The 17,841-nt window shown below is 44.6% G+C and overlaps 1 protein-coding gene across 1 annotated transcript; it reads left to right on the forward strand.

Annotated features, from left to right (window-relative positions):
* The first annotated feature begins 1,813 nt into the window (after positions 1 to 1,813).
* Positions 1,814 to 11,876, forward strand: DUT (deoxyuridine triphosphatase). The gene is made up of 7 exons (XM_080931159.1): positions 1,814 to 1,973; positions 2,333 to 2,465; positions 3,511 to 3,602; positions 5,062 to 5,106; positions 10,724 to 10,798; positions 10,919 to 10,989; positions 11,188 to 11,876. The coding sequence occupies exons 1-7, from the start codon at positions 1,826 to 1,828 to the stop codon at positions 11,242 to 11,244; spliced, it is 621 nt and encodes a 206-aa protein (XP_080787285.1). The 5' UTR covers positions 1,814 to 1,825; the 3' UTR covers positions 11,245 to 11,876.
* Positions 11,877 to 17,841: the final 5,965 nt, after the last annotated feature.

The following is a 17,841-nucleotide window of genomic DNA, read 5'->3' on the forward strand; positions in this document are numbered from 1 at the left end:
TGAATGTCAGAAATGACCTAATAGCAGTCCCACTGTAAAAAAAGCTTAATAGTCACTGATATAATTTTAGAAATTCTTATAGGATCATCAGTAAAAATTAGGAAATCAACTATTTGTCTATATAGCATCACTACAATACAGTACATCTTCAAAGATCTGCAGAAATCTGCTCAAAATGGGTGGGCTAATACCTAGTGATTATCATATATGTTTAGCAATAACAGGAAAAGCATATTAATAGCAGGAACCTGTCCTAAAATGATTTTCTCCTGGGCCTTGCCTACCGGAGTTCCATTGTAGATATTAATCTAAGGTGGTCATCTCAGGAAGATCACATGTTTGTCATTGCCTTGTCCTATGATGGCTCTTGACAGACAAGGTCTTTTCATTGACAGGAACTCATCCAATACCCAAGGTTAGGAGCCTCAGGGAGCCCCAGGGAACCCCAGGGATCTGTCTGCCTCCCCTTTCCAAGCTGTGAATAAAAAGTGTGCACCACTACAACCCTAATTTTTATATAGATAGTAGTATCTGACTCATCTTATTTTTATGGCAATTTTCTGAGATATCTCTCTAGACCTCGAAATGGTATATTTATTGGGCCAAAACATTTTAAAATAATACATTAGCAAGATTAAAGCATCCTGAAATCTAGAGGAATAATTTGCAATAATGTTACCTTTTAGACACTGATCTGGGTGGTCAGTGTTTATTTAAATGTATCTGTTCGTATAGTACCCCCCCCAACCATAGGCACCCTTCCCACCCACCCTCAGCTTGCCTCCGATTTGCCCCTTGGTGGAAAGGCCTCCAGAATAGAAGCAAAGGAACACATTTCAATTTTTGTGTCAGAGGGGGAGAGAGACTGGGTCTGTGTGGGCTTTTGAAACCCACAATTAGACACCAGGCGCACAAAGGCCGGACTGAATCAAGGCATATAGAGTCTTTCCCTCATGAACTTTGAATCTAACCAACATGTCTATTGGGCAAGAAAATACATGCATGTGCAGAAATGTAAATAGAAATATATTCTGAGAGTGAACAAAGTGGAGACGGAATCTGCAATTAAGATTTTCCAGAATGGCCTCTTACAGATAAATTGAGTTTTGCTGAAGCCAAAGCAAGGTCTAGAAATTGCTAGAAAGACACTGATAGCGGGATAATAGCTCAAGCAGGAAAATGAGCAGAGGTCTGATCTCCTTGCTAGAAATTTAGGAAGTTCTGGGCAGATAGGTAATATTTAAAACCTAGGAGACTGGAAGAAAGTTCGGTGGAAAAATGAGTTTGTTGCTCAAGCCTGGCCACCAGACGTCTACCCCTAAACCCACCTCAAGGTGGAAGGAGCATGGAGAAGGTGGCCGACATTGCATTGGCATGGCCTGCGGGACCACACAGACACATCACGTGACTCCACGATAACGGACTCTTTAAAACAACCTCAAGTAGTGTATTGCACACTCATCAGGGGAACCCATCGTCCCAATATGTCTAGTTGGCATTTTTATAAGCATGCCTTGGGCTTTCTATTTATTTTGAAAATCAACCAACTTGAGTTCCACGTGTTTGTGGTATACAGAAAGTTCCTTAATTGTCTTCTCTGAAAGAAAAAAAAAAGAATGTTTGGACTCCCAGCCGCGGGGGTCTCCTTGCTTTGTTAGGTCAAGGGATTTTAAAATGCCCTGCACGGCCGTCCCCGTTGCGGAAGGCAAACGGCCTCCGGTTTGCGCACTGGAAGGGTCAGGGCGAGGAAAGGCGAGCTGGAGGGCCGCTAGGCGGAGCGCGGGGCGGGGCCGCGGCCTCGGGGCCTGCGGGGGCCTCGGACGCCATGCCTGGCCTGTGCGCGCTGCTGCGCGGCCGCCTTCAGCCGGCTCTGCTCGGCTCGTGCGCGCTCGCCTCGGCGCAGAGCCGAAGCTGCGGCGGAAGCCGAGGAGTCCCGGCCTGGAGCGCGCGGACCCGGCCGGGAGCGCGCGCTGGTGAGGGGTCCGGAGCGCGCGTCGCGGTGGGGTGGATTGGGAGAGTTCGAGAGCGCGCGCCAGTGGGCGGGGGGGGGGGGACTCTGGAGCGGGAGCGCGCTTGTAGGGAGCCCGGGGCTGAGCTGGTAACGGTGAGCCTGGGCCTGGCCCGGAGCGCGGGGGCGAGTCCATTGGGGTCCGGGAGGAGGGGAGCCTGCCGCGGCCCGTGCCTTCTCTAGGCCGCGCTCCAGGCCTTTGAGGAAGGCCGCGCCCCCGTCCTGCGCCGTGAGCTCGTCCAGGCGGGAGATTTTCGGCGGGCTGGCTCGCGCGCTCATTGCTGTCTGCTTTTTACCCACCCGCCGCCATGCCCTGCTCGGAAGACGCCGCCACCGTCACTGTGTCCAAGAGGCCTCGAGCGGAGGATGGCGCCTCTCTGCGCTTCGTGCGGCTCTCGGAGCACGCCACGGCGCCCACCCGCGGGTCCCCGCGCGCCGCAGGCTACGACCTGTACAGGTGAGAGCCGCGGCCGGACCGCAGCAGTGCGGACACCGAGCCCCGGTGCGGTCGTGGCCCCGCCACGTTTCCGGCAGAGACCTGAAGAGTGCATCTTGAGTGAATTGAGTACGGGGTTTGGGAGAGCGGAAAGTAAAGGGTTATGATAGTTCCCAAGCGTTACCGTGCAGCGAGTGCCCCACCTCCGGATGAGCACGGCTTATTCTACACCGAAGAAGAATGACCATCTGCGGTGTGCACATTAGAAAAGCTACCTGGGAGTCTAGGGAAAGGCTCCATGGAAACCGTTTACTGCTCTCATCCTGTCCAAGGACTGGGAGCTTAAGGAATGGGGGTCCAGGGCTAGCTAGTGAGGTCACCAAGCCTCCCTCGAATGTATGCATCTAGCACGCTGCGGCCGGAGGATTCAAGAGTCGGTTGTGTTCAATATCCATCCATCCCCAAGAGGTGCTGTGGGAGACAGCTCTCTCAGCCACTGAAGTTCACAGCCACAACGTGGGAGGAAGGAATGTGGCGCATCTCAGCCTCTCACCTGTGTTTTATTTAACATTTGATTCTATAGGTTCACCCTCATCAAGAGAAGCGTTACCAAAGTAAAATAGGTTCATATGCCTTAGCAGGTTAGACGTGTGCCTAGCATGGAGTGAGGGCCTAGTGAGCGTTTGTTTGCTCTTTGGTTGGCTTTTCGTATTCTTTCCGTAAAGTTAGTGAGTAAAGTCTGCCTGTCTGCTCCTCATGCTAATTCACCAGCCGTCACTTTCAGAGACAAAACCACAAACACAGCAGAAGACAATGTTGACATCTCCCTGTACCCCACTCCCACAGACAGGGTTGTGTCTTGCTCTGCCTGGCCCGGAGGTCACGGAGCTCTCTCGGCCTGGGTGCTGGGATTAGGGGCCGGAAGCTATCTTTCTAAAGCTGAAAGAAAGTCAGGAATCTGTCATAAGATTGTGTATAGGGATCTAAGCTTATAAGAAGTAATGACATATGCATCATCATAGGGGAGGATGTTGAAAACAGTTTCATCAATACTTATTTCTTTTAGTGCCTATGACTGTACAATACCACCCATGGAGAAGGCCCTTGTGAAGACAGACATTCAGATAGCCGTTCCTTCCGGGTGCTATGGAAGAGTAGGTACGTGGCTTAAGCAGGTGGCTGTTTCTCATTCCCATCCCTAAGATAACAACTATCCTGTAGTGCCAAGTGGGCAGAGTGAAGAAATAATGTCTTAGGGTGATGAAGTACCACCTGACTAGATTAGGAAACGTGGATTCACATGTTTGCTTTTCCTTTTGTTTTTTTTAATTATTATTTCAAATATGTTCTTGAGAGAATAGGATTATCACGTCGACCCAGTTGTTGGGTCTTAGAACTCGACGGGAAAAGTGGGAAGTTTAGGTGTTCTTTAGTTAGAGCTTTTCCAGTCTATATATGAGGTCATCTTTGCAAATAACTATTTGTATAAGAAAACGGGGTCTTAGAATGATGGGTATTGGTATTTTCTGGGGGAGAAGCTGCCAGATTGTCTCAACCCACTGAAGCTTATCTTGTCCCGCCTCCTAGAGACAGAGTGAGGGACGCTCCCACCGTCAATGGGAGGGAAAAAAACAAGTCTCTTCCTTGGGTAAGAGACTGTGCCTAACACTGTCTTGTGATACATGTGTAGACCCTCTAGTACTTTGTCCCTCCCCCGCTTTCCCCATAAAAGCAAACTGATTTTCCTGCTCTCTAGTGTCACTGAACTATACTTCCGAAGTCCCAGGCTAGAAAAGCAAAGAGTTGGAAAGGTTAACCTCTCAAGAAGAGGTAGTAGTTACTGCCTTATTGACACAGCTGAAGCACGGTTTTAGATACGAGGATTATTGAGGTGGACCTGTCAGCTAAGCCAGCAAGTTAAAGTCATAAAGGGTTTCCTATTTTTAGATTAAAAATGTACAAGAGAGCTTGATATTTTGATGCATAGCTTGTAGATATTTTGGTCCATCGATATGAGGGCTCTGGCCACTACTCAGGTTTCATACATACAGGTCTCTTAAGCCGAATAATGAAGAAAAGTCCCAGGTTCTTGACTAAGCTCTGCTGTGTAGTCTAGGATTTGTATATTCAACTCTCCAGTCCTGAACCACAGACTGGGCCAGAAAAGATGGCCCAGTGAGTAAAGCATGTGTCACGAATGCCTTGACCCAAGCAAGCTTCGACCCTGGGACTCAACATGAGTTCACAGAGTTGTCTTCTGACTGCACCCGCACATCACACACATTCGCAGAGATAATAACAGATAATTTAGACACTAGACTGGGCTGTGTCTGCTTAACTCCAGTTCATTCCAGCAGTCCATAGCTTTCATCTGCAGTACCACCAGTCACAGGGACGGGCTTTCAGTGTGTTTTGAATTAAAATGCTTCAAACTTTTCTAAACTAGCCTCCAGCTTTAGTGGTAATGTATGATAAATGTCCTTTTAAAGAATGATCTATTGAAAATAAGATGAATATATGGACATTAGAGGAGACTGGTGTTTAAATTATGTAAAAAATGATGTATCATTTTTCTTTACCATTTAAGATAACCACTGTTTTCTGGTTTTGTTTTTAGCCCCACGTTCTGGCTTGGCTGTCAAGCACTTCATAGATGTAGGAGGTAACGTTTCTTTATTCTGTGAAATTTTGTAGTATCTTTGCCACTGGGAATTTGTAAGTCTGAATAGGCAATTATATTGTTTGATGATGTCTAATTTTTAATGATTATATTGTGTGAAATGCATGTTATTTTACTAATAACAGGCACAGTGTGGTGAAGGGTTTTTGCCTTGCTGTCCTGATCATCTTTGTGTTAGTGCAAAATAGATTCTAAAACTAGGAAAGCCTGTGTGGTTATTGGGTTATAGTTTGCTGAGCTAATAGGCAAAAGGTTCTGGAAAGCCAGGTACAGTTTTAAGAGTTTTCTTAGCTCTGGAAGAAGCAAAGGCTGCACTTGTTTTGCCAAGTGTAACAAGGTAACTGCCCCGTGATGCTTTCCTGCATTTACCCAGTGTCTTCAGAGACAGCTGCTGCCTCTGTGTTGCGTAGTAGCCATCTTTGCTAACGGGTTTCTAACCATACCTTTGCATGTAAAGAATCTTCACTTTCCTGATAGGCTCCTTACATGGGTATTTTGTGTATGTCAGCCTGCAGCCTATGTGAGTATATGTGTACTGTGTGTATACCTGGTTCTCCTGGGGGCCAGAATGGGGTATCATCCCCTGGACCTGGAGTTAGTTACAGAAGGTTGTGAGCTGTCGTGTGTAAGCTGTTAAAGTGAACACAGAGCCTCTGCAAGACCAGCAAGTGCTTTTAATCACTGAGCCATTTTTGTGGGTGATGGATTTTTTGTTTTCCTCCATCACTAGTAAAATGAGCCAATTCAAGACAGATTAGATTATATTAAAGGCAGGTTAACTGGGAATTGTTCTTGGGCAAGTTCACTGGCCCCAAGGATTGCGGCTAGGGGTGTCGCCTTGGGGGTCAGGAGAGGAAGAGAGAAAGGGCGAGTGCATGGAGAGAGAAGTAGGAGAGAGACCCATGTCTGGATTATACCCAGGAGCCTCTGGGGCAGGGAGTGCCAGGTAGGGACTAAGGGATGCTGGGAGAACCTGGAGGTCAGGTCTGCTTTGATGTGTAAAATACACTTTCCCAGGGGTCAGAAACCGAACATGAGGCCCTACAAAGGATAGGCTTATTTCGGATCTCATCATGGGGCACACAACCGCACTGATGTGGTGCTACTGTCTTGGCCTTGGTCTTCATCCCGCGTTTCACTTTGAACATATGGGTATGCTAGATTCTCTTGCAGCCATTTTTTATAGAACCATGCCAAAAGGTGTTTTTTTAAATGAGAAAACTGGCTTAGAAGTGTGTTTCTAACAGCACTGTTGTTACCAGTGGGATTAAAAGCCACAGATGGGCTTACTGTCCTGTATTAACTGTTCTGTACCCGATGAAGCTGCCCAGACCTTAACCATTGCTACAGGTCGGAAAGTACTGGTGTCTCCCATGGCATCACTAGGTGGTGCTGTGGGGCAAGACAGATACCCCAAAATAGTTTTCTGATCTCTGTAGCCTCAAGGTTGATATATATGTCCTCTCTTAGATTGAGAATTTTCAGGACTTAGTGAGTTACATTAGTTTTCAAAAAGATATATTTTTAATAGGCCAGAAATAATTCATCAGGTAAAGCACTGGTTGCTCTTCCAGATGACCTGGTTCAATTTGCAGCAGCCATGTGGAAGCTCACCTGCCTGTAACTCTAGTGCTGGTGTATCCAATCTCCTCTTATGACCTCCTCATGCACTGCATGCATGTGGATGCAGGCAAAACATCCATGCACATAATTAAAATATTTCTAAAAACCCTACTTTTTACCAACTCAAAAACTGTCTCTTGGGATAAACTAATTACCTAACTTAAAATTATAAAAAATCTTACGTATTTTTTAATGAAATTTCGAAGTGTTTTAAGATTCATTTATTTAGTTTATGTATACGAGTACACTGCAGCTGTCTTCAGACACATCAAAAGAGGGCATCAGATCCCATTACAGATGGTTGTGAGCCACTGTGTGGTTGCTGGGGATTGAACTCAGGACCTTTGAAAGAGCAGTCGGTGCTCTTAACCTGTTGAGTCATCTCTCCAGACCTCAAAGGGTTTTTAAAAGGACAGTCCTCGTCTGTATAGTAGGGATTAGCATACCTACTTCTGAGAGGTAGAAAAGCTAAGTAATGTGGAAAACATCCAATAGTGTTTGGCACACACCAATTTAACAGTTCTGTCTCCCAAGGACATAGCACATATTTTATGTGGAAACTTCTTTTCCCCCTCCAACTTTGTTTCTAAATTTTACTCTGCTTAAAACAACTGTCTGGGGGAAAATCATGTAATTGGAAAGTTAGTTTGCCTCTTGCTTGGTATGAGGTTATTCATAAAATCACATTGTGGTATGTTTTTGGATGCAGAATATCTAAAAAATGTCTTAGGTACAAGTTTATCATAGTTGGCAACCAAAGGGAGATGCTATTAGAAGCCTTGGGCTGTGGATAAGGGTCAAAAGGAAACGTTGGCTGTGCAAGATTGTGTTCTGAATTTATGTCTGGAAGGTGTGGAGCATTTTTACCGAAGAAGTTTCCAAAGATGATGTGCCAAAGTCTTGACACAGAAAACCTTGCCTGAAGTGGGTTAACCACTGCCAGGTCCAATGCCTGGTTTTTCCACTGAGAGCTTACCAAGATACTCAGTGTGCTCCTGTGAAGAGATGTGAGGACACGTTAAACTTCATACAGATACCTAACTCATAGTTATGCAGAGAAGAGATTGCTCTTGTGGCTTTTTTGTATGCTTGCCTCTTTTTGTTTTTTAATAGCAGTACTAGGATTGAACCCAAGAACTCACACTCAGGGCAAGTGTTCTGACCCCCCTTTTCTCTAGTCCTCCCTTCACTTGCAGTTGTCTTTGTAGGTGCTGGGAACTGAACTCAAGTCCTGTGCAAGAACGACCAGAGCTCTTAATTGCCGACCATGCATCACATCTTCATGAAACAAAATCTCACTGAGTTCCCAGGTGTACCCTGAGCATGGCAGTTATCCGGTGTCAGGCTCCAGGTGGTTGGGGGTGTAGGCCCTTGCCACTAGAGCCAACATTGTTTTCATTATTTATTTGATTGCTAGTCAAAGATTTTCACATTTTCATGTTCCAAGCATATAAAATGACCTGGCTCTGTAGAATTCAAGACACCTATTTAAATACTTTCAACTGGAGAACTTGCAGATAAACAGTAAAGATATATATATATATATATATATATATATATATATATATATATATATATATATATGCTAGAAAATTACTATATTTGTAATTCATGAAAAAGGACACATTAAAAAATCAGACAAAATATAGAAACATTTATGGACATGAAAGTATCTATTCATAGAGGAAGAAAGATGTGCAGCAGTGGGAAGTAAGGCCATGGAATGTCTTTTTCGTGTATTCTATTGGCCAGTAATTAGTCTGCTACCATCTGTCCTAGCACAATTGGACACTCAAATGTTGCTGCTGGGAGTCGGAATGGCTGTGCTGCTTTCCATCCTTTGACCCAGGGAAGTTTATATAACTTACTTGAGTTAGTACTAATGTATAAGGATATATATTGAGGGCTGTTCTATGTATATCTATGTATATCATTGCAAAAACCATGAAAGCAACATGACTGTTCCGTGTTATGTAAGATAACATTCATGTAAAAATATTGGCATATCCTTTCTACGTGTGTATCTAAAAGGGTTTCTGCTATTTTGAAGAGTAACTGCTTCTTTGGGGTAAGCGTCACATTTACTTCCTCAGATGGTAGATAAGATGAAAGTCATACCCAAGCTGTATGAATGCACAGCTTGGACTGAGCTCGGAGTGTTTCTTTCTCTGACTCTCCATAGACTTAAGCCTGGAAGGTTCTAGCTTCTGTACAGTCTAATCTGAAAAGGTGACTGATCCAATCCAGCTTCTCTTGGCTTCTGACTGAATTGCTCTGCTTAACGGCCTCATCCTAACTTGTGCAATATGTTCCAGTCTTTTGGCTCCTTGTTCTCTGGCTCGTTCCTGTCTCTGAATTACCCCTCACCCCCTTCCTTAAGTAGCCTCTTTCCTGTGCTGTTCATTGGGTGTGTCCTCTAACTCCTGTCAGATCTTCCTCTGATTCTCACTTTGTCTGCTCAGGTCACTTTCAAACATGGCTGCTTCCTTCTACAAACTAACCTTGCCTTTATTGTTAGGGATTAAAGGTGTGTACTAAGGGCGTGTCTGCGTTCTGACTGGATCATAGATGTGATCCCTTGCCAGAGCAGCCATGTATTTTGGGGTGGAAAAGTTAAAGTAATTATAAACTTTGTTACTATAATATTGACTTTCACCTCAAATAAAATAGTGCATAGTGATGCTATTTGAGTAACCAAAAGAATTTGGAAGTCAGTCTAGGTTATCTTCCACAGATTCACTTGTAATAGATAGTTCTATTAGGCTGTACCTCAGAGGTCTTCCACGGTGGAAAGTTTCCAGCCTTCTGTGGTCATTCATTCCAACAAGGAACAACATGCTGTATACTAAGGAGTTTCCTTGTTGGGGGAGGGGGGGACATCGTCCTGAGTCAACCTTTCCCCAAAGAGTATGAAAACAGCTGGCCCAATCTTCACGTCAGATCTTTTCCTAAGAATTAAGGACTAAACTAATAAACTGTAAAAAGGAAATCTTATATAATATTTGGATTGGTGAAAGGTTTGTTGCTGTTCTACTAGGAAAAAATTAGATCCTCTGTCTAGACAGAGTGAACTCCTTTGACATGTGAATTAGATCTCCATGTTAAAAGCAGAAACAGAGGGCTGTTAGCCACATTATCTGTGCTTCTGTAAACACATCAAGGTCCTGGCTCCAGGACAGCTGAGGGCAAGTCTGGGGCATGTATCTTCTGGACCATGGCGAGGTCTCCTGTAAAGATCTAGTTTACTTTATAATATCAAACAGGTACTAATGAGACATTTAAAAATCATCTTGGGCCAGCGAGATGGCTCACTGGGTAAAGGTGCCTGCTGCTGAGCATAATGACTTGGGTTCAGACCCACGTGCTGGAAGGAGAGCCCTGACTCAACCGTTGTCTTCTGACCTCCACACATGTGCTGTTGCAACAACGGAAGTTTCAAGTGAGCTCATTAAAACTTACCAGCCGGGCTTTACTAAGCATTGCGGTTTATAAGAGGGTAGGGTTGGAAATGAAGAATATGAGCAGCCGCTCTGCCCCTATTCTGATTGCTGCAAGACACTGCTGAGCATGTGACCTCTGACCTCCCAGTGCAGATCATGGGGCTTTGGAGTTGTTTCTTTATGATTCAGTCAGAATATCAGTGGGACTGGTATCAGAGAAGATATTAGGTCCAGGTCTTCATTTTCTCCTCGTCTTTTCCAGTGCATGGCCTGGGTAGTCCTAGGAGGTTGGAGGTGGTACGTGCTGTTCTCGGCTTGTAGTAGGAAATGCTCACCACTTGATGAACATTCAGATTGGAAAATTGGGACACAGTTTTAAAATTCTTGTATTTTAGTAAAACTTGTTTTCAGACTCTGTAGGACCAAAGTGTGGCTTTGCCAGTTGTAATCTCAGGATCTTTGGAGAGGTGGTTTTGAGATCACTAGACCCCTGTTGTCACCCTGTAAACAAAGCTAATTCTTCCTCTCTCTTCCAGCTGGTGTCATAGACGAAGATTATAGAGGGAATGTTGGCGTTGTGCTGTTCAATTTTGGGAAAGAGAAGTTTGAGGGTGAGTTACATGTTTGTGTACGTAAGAAATTTGAGCTACCTGTGTCATTAAGACTGACTAGTTGTTAGACAGGTTAGAGTGCACATCAGTGGTAACCTGTGTTCTGCTTTTTCTCTGAAGTGAAGAAAGGTGATCGGATCGCGCAGCTCATTTGTGAGCGGATTTCTTACCCCGACTTAGAGGAAGTGCAAGTGAGTGTTTAAGCCGTGAGTGGAGAGTGAAAGAACGGTGTCCAGTGGAGGGGTGCGGCTGGCAGCTCTGGTGACTGGTGATCTTTCAGCTAGGGTCGGTGTTTAGAGACTTGAATGCTTTCCATCAGAATGCGGGTAAAGGACTCCTGAGGTGTGCAGGGGCCCTGACTGACTCCTTCCCCTCCTCATGTCTTTCAGACCCTGGATGACACTGAGAGGGGCTCAGGAGGCTTCGGCTCCACAGGAAGGAACTAAAACTTCGCTTGAAGTCTTTTGCTGTTTTAACATTGGAAACAGGAGCTTTAATTTTAGAAGCATTTTATGTTCCATGATGCAGGGAAAGAGACCTATCATGTTGGAACTATTCCATTCTCTGCATCAAGAGGATGGCATTGAGAAGCAGACTTGGTAAAACCAAGGGTATAATTAGATTTTTTTTTGTTATTGTTGTATTTGAATTGTAGCCCCCCAAGAACTGGTTTTTGCTCTAATTGCTGTATCATTTGTAATTTTTTTTTTTATTCAATAAAGTTGAAGTCTTCAGTAGGTATGATTTTTACATAAACTGAATGAAGAACCAAAAAGAGGTCCAGTGTGGTCCTCAGGGTGTAACAGCACTTGGAGGCTGAGTCAGGAGGATTGCAGTGAGTTAGAGCTAGCCTGGGCTACTTTGAGATGCTGTCTAAGGAAGGAGGCCAGTGTTTAAAAGCAACTACTTGGCTGGTTTGTTCATTTTTCTGCACTGGTGCTGTGTGACACTGGATCTTTAAACCTCAGATTTTGAACCCACAAAAGTACAACTTGGCAAACCAGTGAGTTTATGGTGCTGTGGGGGAGGGGCTACAACCAGGAGCAGAAATGATTCAAAGGTATCACTGAAAGCCCACCCAGCCAGCATGGTGACTGCTCGTTAAAGCCTATAAATCTAGAGCACACTCCACAGCCTGTAGGTGCCTCAGTAGGTCCTCAGTGTGTGTGTGTAATGACAGAGTTGGAGGCTTTTCCAGCAGTTTTCTGCCCTTATAGGACTGTCTGCCACCCTTATTGCTTTCCCTCACAGTCCTACTGTCTGTGAGTAGAAATCTTAAAGGCCAGACCAATGTATCAGATTTAGGAGTGTCTGGAGATAAACTAAGCAAGGCATGCAGTCCTTAAATAATGCCATGATGTGTGACCGGACATTTCAGGCATTTTCTGCTGGAGTAAACGAATTACACACCAGGGAACTGACCTAGTCATTTTAGCCGAGAAATGCACTCTTTTTTATCATCCTAAGAAGGGAGGAGTTGGGGTGGGTATCTCCCCCAAAACAGAAAATAAAATACCTTTGTGCTCTACTCCATTTGGAGGCTGTGTGTACACAGGTGTTCTGTTGCTGCTTTTCTAACCAAAAAGAAAACAGAAAAGGCATAAATTTAAACTTAGAAATTCCTTCACGAAGTGTATGTTAAACTACATGGTTAAGTTGGGGAGGCTTTTCTTCTTTTTAATTTAACAGGTCTCATGGAATAAGTCTAGTACCTATATAAGGTTATAGACAAAATTTAATAAAGTGTCTTAATTTAAAAATGGGTTTATGGTGGTGGGAAAGATAGCATAGTGGTTACTGCCTCGTGACCTAACTCCAGCTGAGACTTCGTTGAGCACATGGATGTGTGCAAATACAGACATACACAAAAATGTATATATTTCTTAAATTCTCTAGGAAAAGACACTGTTGGGCCTGGCAAATTCTTTTGCTTTTTGTACTGTGTCTATAGACTGTACTGTTTAAAAACAGTTCAGGAAAAATTTAATATGTGTCTGTTTATTTGTTTAGACAGGGTTTCTCTGTGTGGCCCTGGCTGTCTTGGAATTTGGTCTGTAGACCAGGCTGATGAAGAACTCGAGATCTGCCTACCTGCCTCTGTCTTTGCCTCCAAAGTGCTGGAGTTAAAGGCATGGGCCACCAACCTCTGGTTTACGTGCATCCTTTAAGTTATATTTTACTATGTTTTTTTTTAATGCAAAAAATATATGTAAGTTTAGAAGAAAACCCAAATGTAGAAAATGAGTTGGGAAACATTACATTCAAGGTTAAGTTAGGTTCTTGCTAAAATATTGAATAAACTTAATAGCACTCAAGTTTTTTAATCAAAGAACATGACTTATGTCTGGGTCTTAGCTTTTGTAAAGACCAGACTGGCCATGGCAAAATGCTGCCACCTTGTGGCATCTTACTAAAACAAGGCTGAATTGGGGGAGAAAAGCCCCATCATTTGTTTCTAGTGTGTGGGTGCTAACATTGTATTCACTCATTGTTCTTTAATTAGATGATATAAATGAAATAACTAAGGTAATGAACTATCACATGCTAGCTACCCTTGTGACCTGGAGGACAGTATTTAATATACTGAGTCTGAAAAATAAAGATGACTATATTAGAAAAAGTAGAGATGATGGATCTAATAAGCACAGCAAAGCATGCTCCACCAGGGCTGGAACGATGGCTCAGCGGTTGGGAGCACTGACTGCTCTTTCAGAGGTCCTGAGTTCAAATCCCAGCAACCATCTGTAATGAGATCTGATGCCCTCTTCTTGTGTGTCTGAAGACAACTACAGTGTACTTAAAATCTTTAAAAAGAAAGAACACTCAGAAGAGTGTTTAAAGACTGGTGACGTACACCTGAGATTCAGCACCTGGGAGGCGGAAGTACGAAGATTCCCAGGTTTGAGGAAGTGACAGGAAACTGAGAAAGTATATTTTGAGGGGGCAAAAGCAAACAGGAATAAAATCCCTCCACTGAATGCCGGGAGATGACGGGTAAGAGTGTGAGGGGAGAAGATGGGTGTGGCGCCACCCTGTCTCATGGGAAGCATGTAGGGTTCTGTAATAGTGGAAAGGCTGCCTGTGTGCTGAGACATCTCAGAAGTGAAGCACATGCATGTGCACACACACACACTCACACTCAGCTGAAGCAAACAAGCTGATGACAAGCTTCAGGTTAAGTCGAAAGTCCTTTCTGTTAAATGATCCCAGTACCCAAGTCACTCCAGTCAGCTCTCCTGTGACCTTACCCATCTCCACTGGGTGGGGTCGAATCAGTCTCTTGGGGGAGTTTCGACAGTAGCTGAATCTTGCTTCAGATCTTCAGTAAGACCCCATCTTTTCCCCAAGTAGACAAAAGCTGTTAAAGGAGCTGGAGCCAGCTGAAACCTAGGAACTAAGGGTCCCTCTCACTTGCTCTTGGGGCAGCCTGTGCACTCATTCCTCAGCCTTCCAGGTTAGCCACAGCTATGGGAGCTGTGGACAGTGGGAAGAACTGGGGGGGGGGGCGGGTAAGAGGTGGGTTTTTTTTTAAGGTGATTTTATTTGGGCACAACACCGTGGCTATTGAAGATCTTGTTGAAGCAATGTCTTCTCTCCAAGACTTCTGTAGGGCTTTCCTTCCAACTGCTTCGCCCTGATGCAGTCATCTATGCCCACTCATGAAGACTCAATCCTGGGTGCTTGACTTAGAGCACACAGCAAGAGAGGAGCCTTTTAAAGTTACGTGCTAGCCACATGCTGAGCTATGTGTATTACCTTTACCTAAAGGAGCTATTCTGCACACCTGGATGGACTGCCTACCTATGGTGAGGGTGGAAATCAATCCCTTTGCTTTAGTTTCTTCTGGGCTCTTAGGAGCTTGCTTAGGCATGCCAGAAAAGAAGACGCAGGCAGGTGTTGCAGTAAATATTAAAAGAATGGTTAAACCTTTTATCGGCCCTTGTGGTCTCACTCCACGATGCTGATCTAGTGTGGATCTGAGCACATGGCTCTGTTACACGATCCGCAGGCTGCACTCCCATCAGGTTCCCTTTCCAGGCACTCACTCCGCCCGCCCTATTGCTTCTGTCCTGGGTGGATACGACAGCCCTGACATGTTCCTTTCCTCCACCACCCCTCATAAACATGACTCTAAAGCCTGGTAGCTTATCAAGTAGGTTTATATATTAAATTCCCAATCCACAAACCTTCTACACAATAAATAAGCTTACATCCAGTGGACAAAGATACAAACTGCCCTTCTATATGAGATAAAAAGACCCATGAAAACCCTTAGAAATAACCTCATCAAGCTAGAGATGTGCCGAGAGAAATAACCATCTGCCTCTTTCATTCCTCCCAGAAACTCCCCCTCCTCTCCTCCTTCCCAGGCCTTTCCCCGCCTATCTCTCTCCTGTCCAATCATATACCACCTTAACATTAATCTACAGGCAGGAATAAGGGACTCCTCAAGTTTGAGAGTAGACCTCAGACATGGTAAGGGACTGATGGGAGAAGAGACCAGTGAGAAATTTCCTGCCTTGGGTATTGCCTGAAGCCTTGCTTCTGTGAAACGTTACAGAAGTTCCAAGCATGAGTGAAAGTTGTGCCGAAGGTTGCATGTCCTCCCATGGTTCCAACAGCACTGTGGGTGACTGTCCCGTGTCACCCTAATTTCCCGACTCCCGATTCTTCCCTTTCCCAAATATTTTGAAACAAATCCCAGGCTCCCTAGCATCATGGAGGGCATTTTAATCTGTTGGCTGAGTCATTGGTGCTGTGACTCCCTTGTCCCTGTCCCCACAATTCAGCCTAATTGACCACTGTATTTCCACACCAGTAGTGCTTTGTAAGGGCATGGGAAAAAAAAAAAAACATTTTGGTCAGAGTAAGGGGAGACACGCGACATTTCATACAGTGCTCTAGGTGCACGGGGCATCTGGAATCTGGACAGTGAGAAGTTTGGTTTTTGTGTTAATCCCAGGTGTGGAATATGAGCCTACTTCAGATTGTCCACAGCCGCTAACTATGATTTGTCCTGTGTCCTAGGTAGGGTATGATTTTTGCCAGCTGCAGATAGTTTACATTTGGAATTCAGCAGCTGCTCCTCCTACTGCTGCTACTGGTCCCCTGCTGCTGCTGCTGCTGCTGGTGGTGGTGGTGGTACTTTTGTGTTCTTACAATCGCTGCATTGACATTTGCTGGATTGTTGGTTGGAGATATGCTGACTATAAAGATTAAACTCGCCCCTGGGAACTTGATGCCCCTAGTCAGCAGGAAGTAATCTAGAGAGGTCTGTGCCCCCTTTCCCTGCTAACCTTTCCTACCTAGCTCTGGGGTTTGAAAGGGATAAGGGGGTAAAGGGTGGTAGATATAAGAACCCAATAAAGTAGCCAGAAAGTAGGGTTACAGTGAGTGGGAAGGTGGGGAGAGGAGATCAAAGGAGTTTTTTGGGGAGTTGCAGATTATCAAAAAAGTTCCAGAACACACTTGGGGACAAGACTTGGGGACAACTGGCATCTAGGTTACAGCTGAACATTTTCTTGGAAGAAAATAAGTTTAAACACTATCTTTCAAACTTCTGGTGACTGACTGTCTTTTCTGTCCCCTCTACAAATCCAGTCAGTCGACAGTGTGTGCACCACCAGAATACTTCTGAAGCATGAAATGCTAAAAGGAGAAGGTTCAGCTTTCTTAATCCTAATTAAAATCTCAACCGACTCCGTTGATCTCTTAGGACACCAGCAAAGGAACCACCAGTGTAGGAAGCCGACATGCCTCCCTGCATGTGAGGGTGGGTAAAACGGAGGTAGAGATAGATTTGTTAATATTCTTAAGGCATATCATCTGAGGTCTGTGGCCCGCTACCCACCTACACTACCCACCTTCACACCCATCTACATGGTTGGCGATTGTACTCTCAAACCCCAGTGTCCAATAGCACCACGCGGTTTCTCTGGTGCTTTATCTCAAATTCTTGTTCATATGAGAAGAAAAATGATTTCTGTAAGAAAAGGAAATAACCATTTTTGCCATTCTTACCAGATAGCCTTTTATCAATCGTTTTTTCATCTTAGGAAGATTGAAGAGCAAAAATTTTAAATTCGTCCAGAGAAGCAGTTCTCGACCTATGGGAAGTGACCCCTTGGGGAGTTGAACGACCCCATCCAGGTCACAAGGTAAGAAGGCGCTGTATTAAAGGGTCTTGGCTTCAGGAAGGCTGAGAACCACTGATCCGGAGTCTTTAACCCAAATGTCCACTAGATGTCACTTTTGTTTGCTTTTTTAGTTTAAGAAAAAAAAAAGGAAAAAAAAAATTTGCAATTTTAAATTGAAGACACCCAGTGGACCCAGAGCCTGGCAGGGGTGGATGTAGTGACATCTGAGAGCAAATGGGCAGGAGTTGTTTGAAGAAAGATTATGTCCTTAAAGAAGGTTCGGCTGTTTGTGGACTAATCTCTCCTGGCATTCAGGAGGCCTGAGAAGACAGCAGCCCTGCCCTCCTGCTGTGTTGAAACAAAAATGAACATTGTGCCAAAGGTCTAGATTTTCCTTCATTTTCTCCATTCTCCCCCCCCCCCCGCGCCCCATTTTAGGGAGAATGTGGCTTTTTCAAGAATTACCCTTTAATGAAATCATTTGAAACATCGAGTCTTTGTTTGAACTTTCTATCCACAAATTAAAACTGCCTCATCTGCGTGAAAAGCTTGTAGCACGAAATAAGAAGACTTCTAGAAGTTTCCCGGGAGTTGTCTGAGGCTCTCCACTTAATGTGTTTGTCATAAATCTAGTAACCGGCTTCATTGGAGGCAGTGAGCCCAGTGGTTCTGTCTTGTGCAATGGCTGTTTGTTTATTTGTTTTGAGCTGTCATTGTTAGTTTGGCTTCGGGATGGTTAAACGAGTCTCAGTATTAAGTAAACTTCACTGACCCGCCTATTTCCCGTCCCATCAAGCCTTCCCTTGTAAGAATAACAGTGTTCTTCTATTTGGTAGTGTGCGGCGAGATGTTTTTGGCATACGCCAAGGTTTTTGACTTGCAAAATTGTGTGACCTCAAGTGTGAG

This window comes from Micromys minutus (assembly GCF_963924665.1).
Source record: "Micromys minutus genome assembly, chromosome: 17".
NCBI lineage: Eukaryota > Metazoa > Chordata > Mammalia > Rodentia > Muridae > Micromys > Micromys minutus.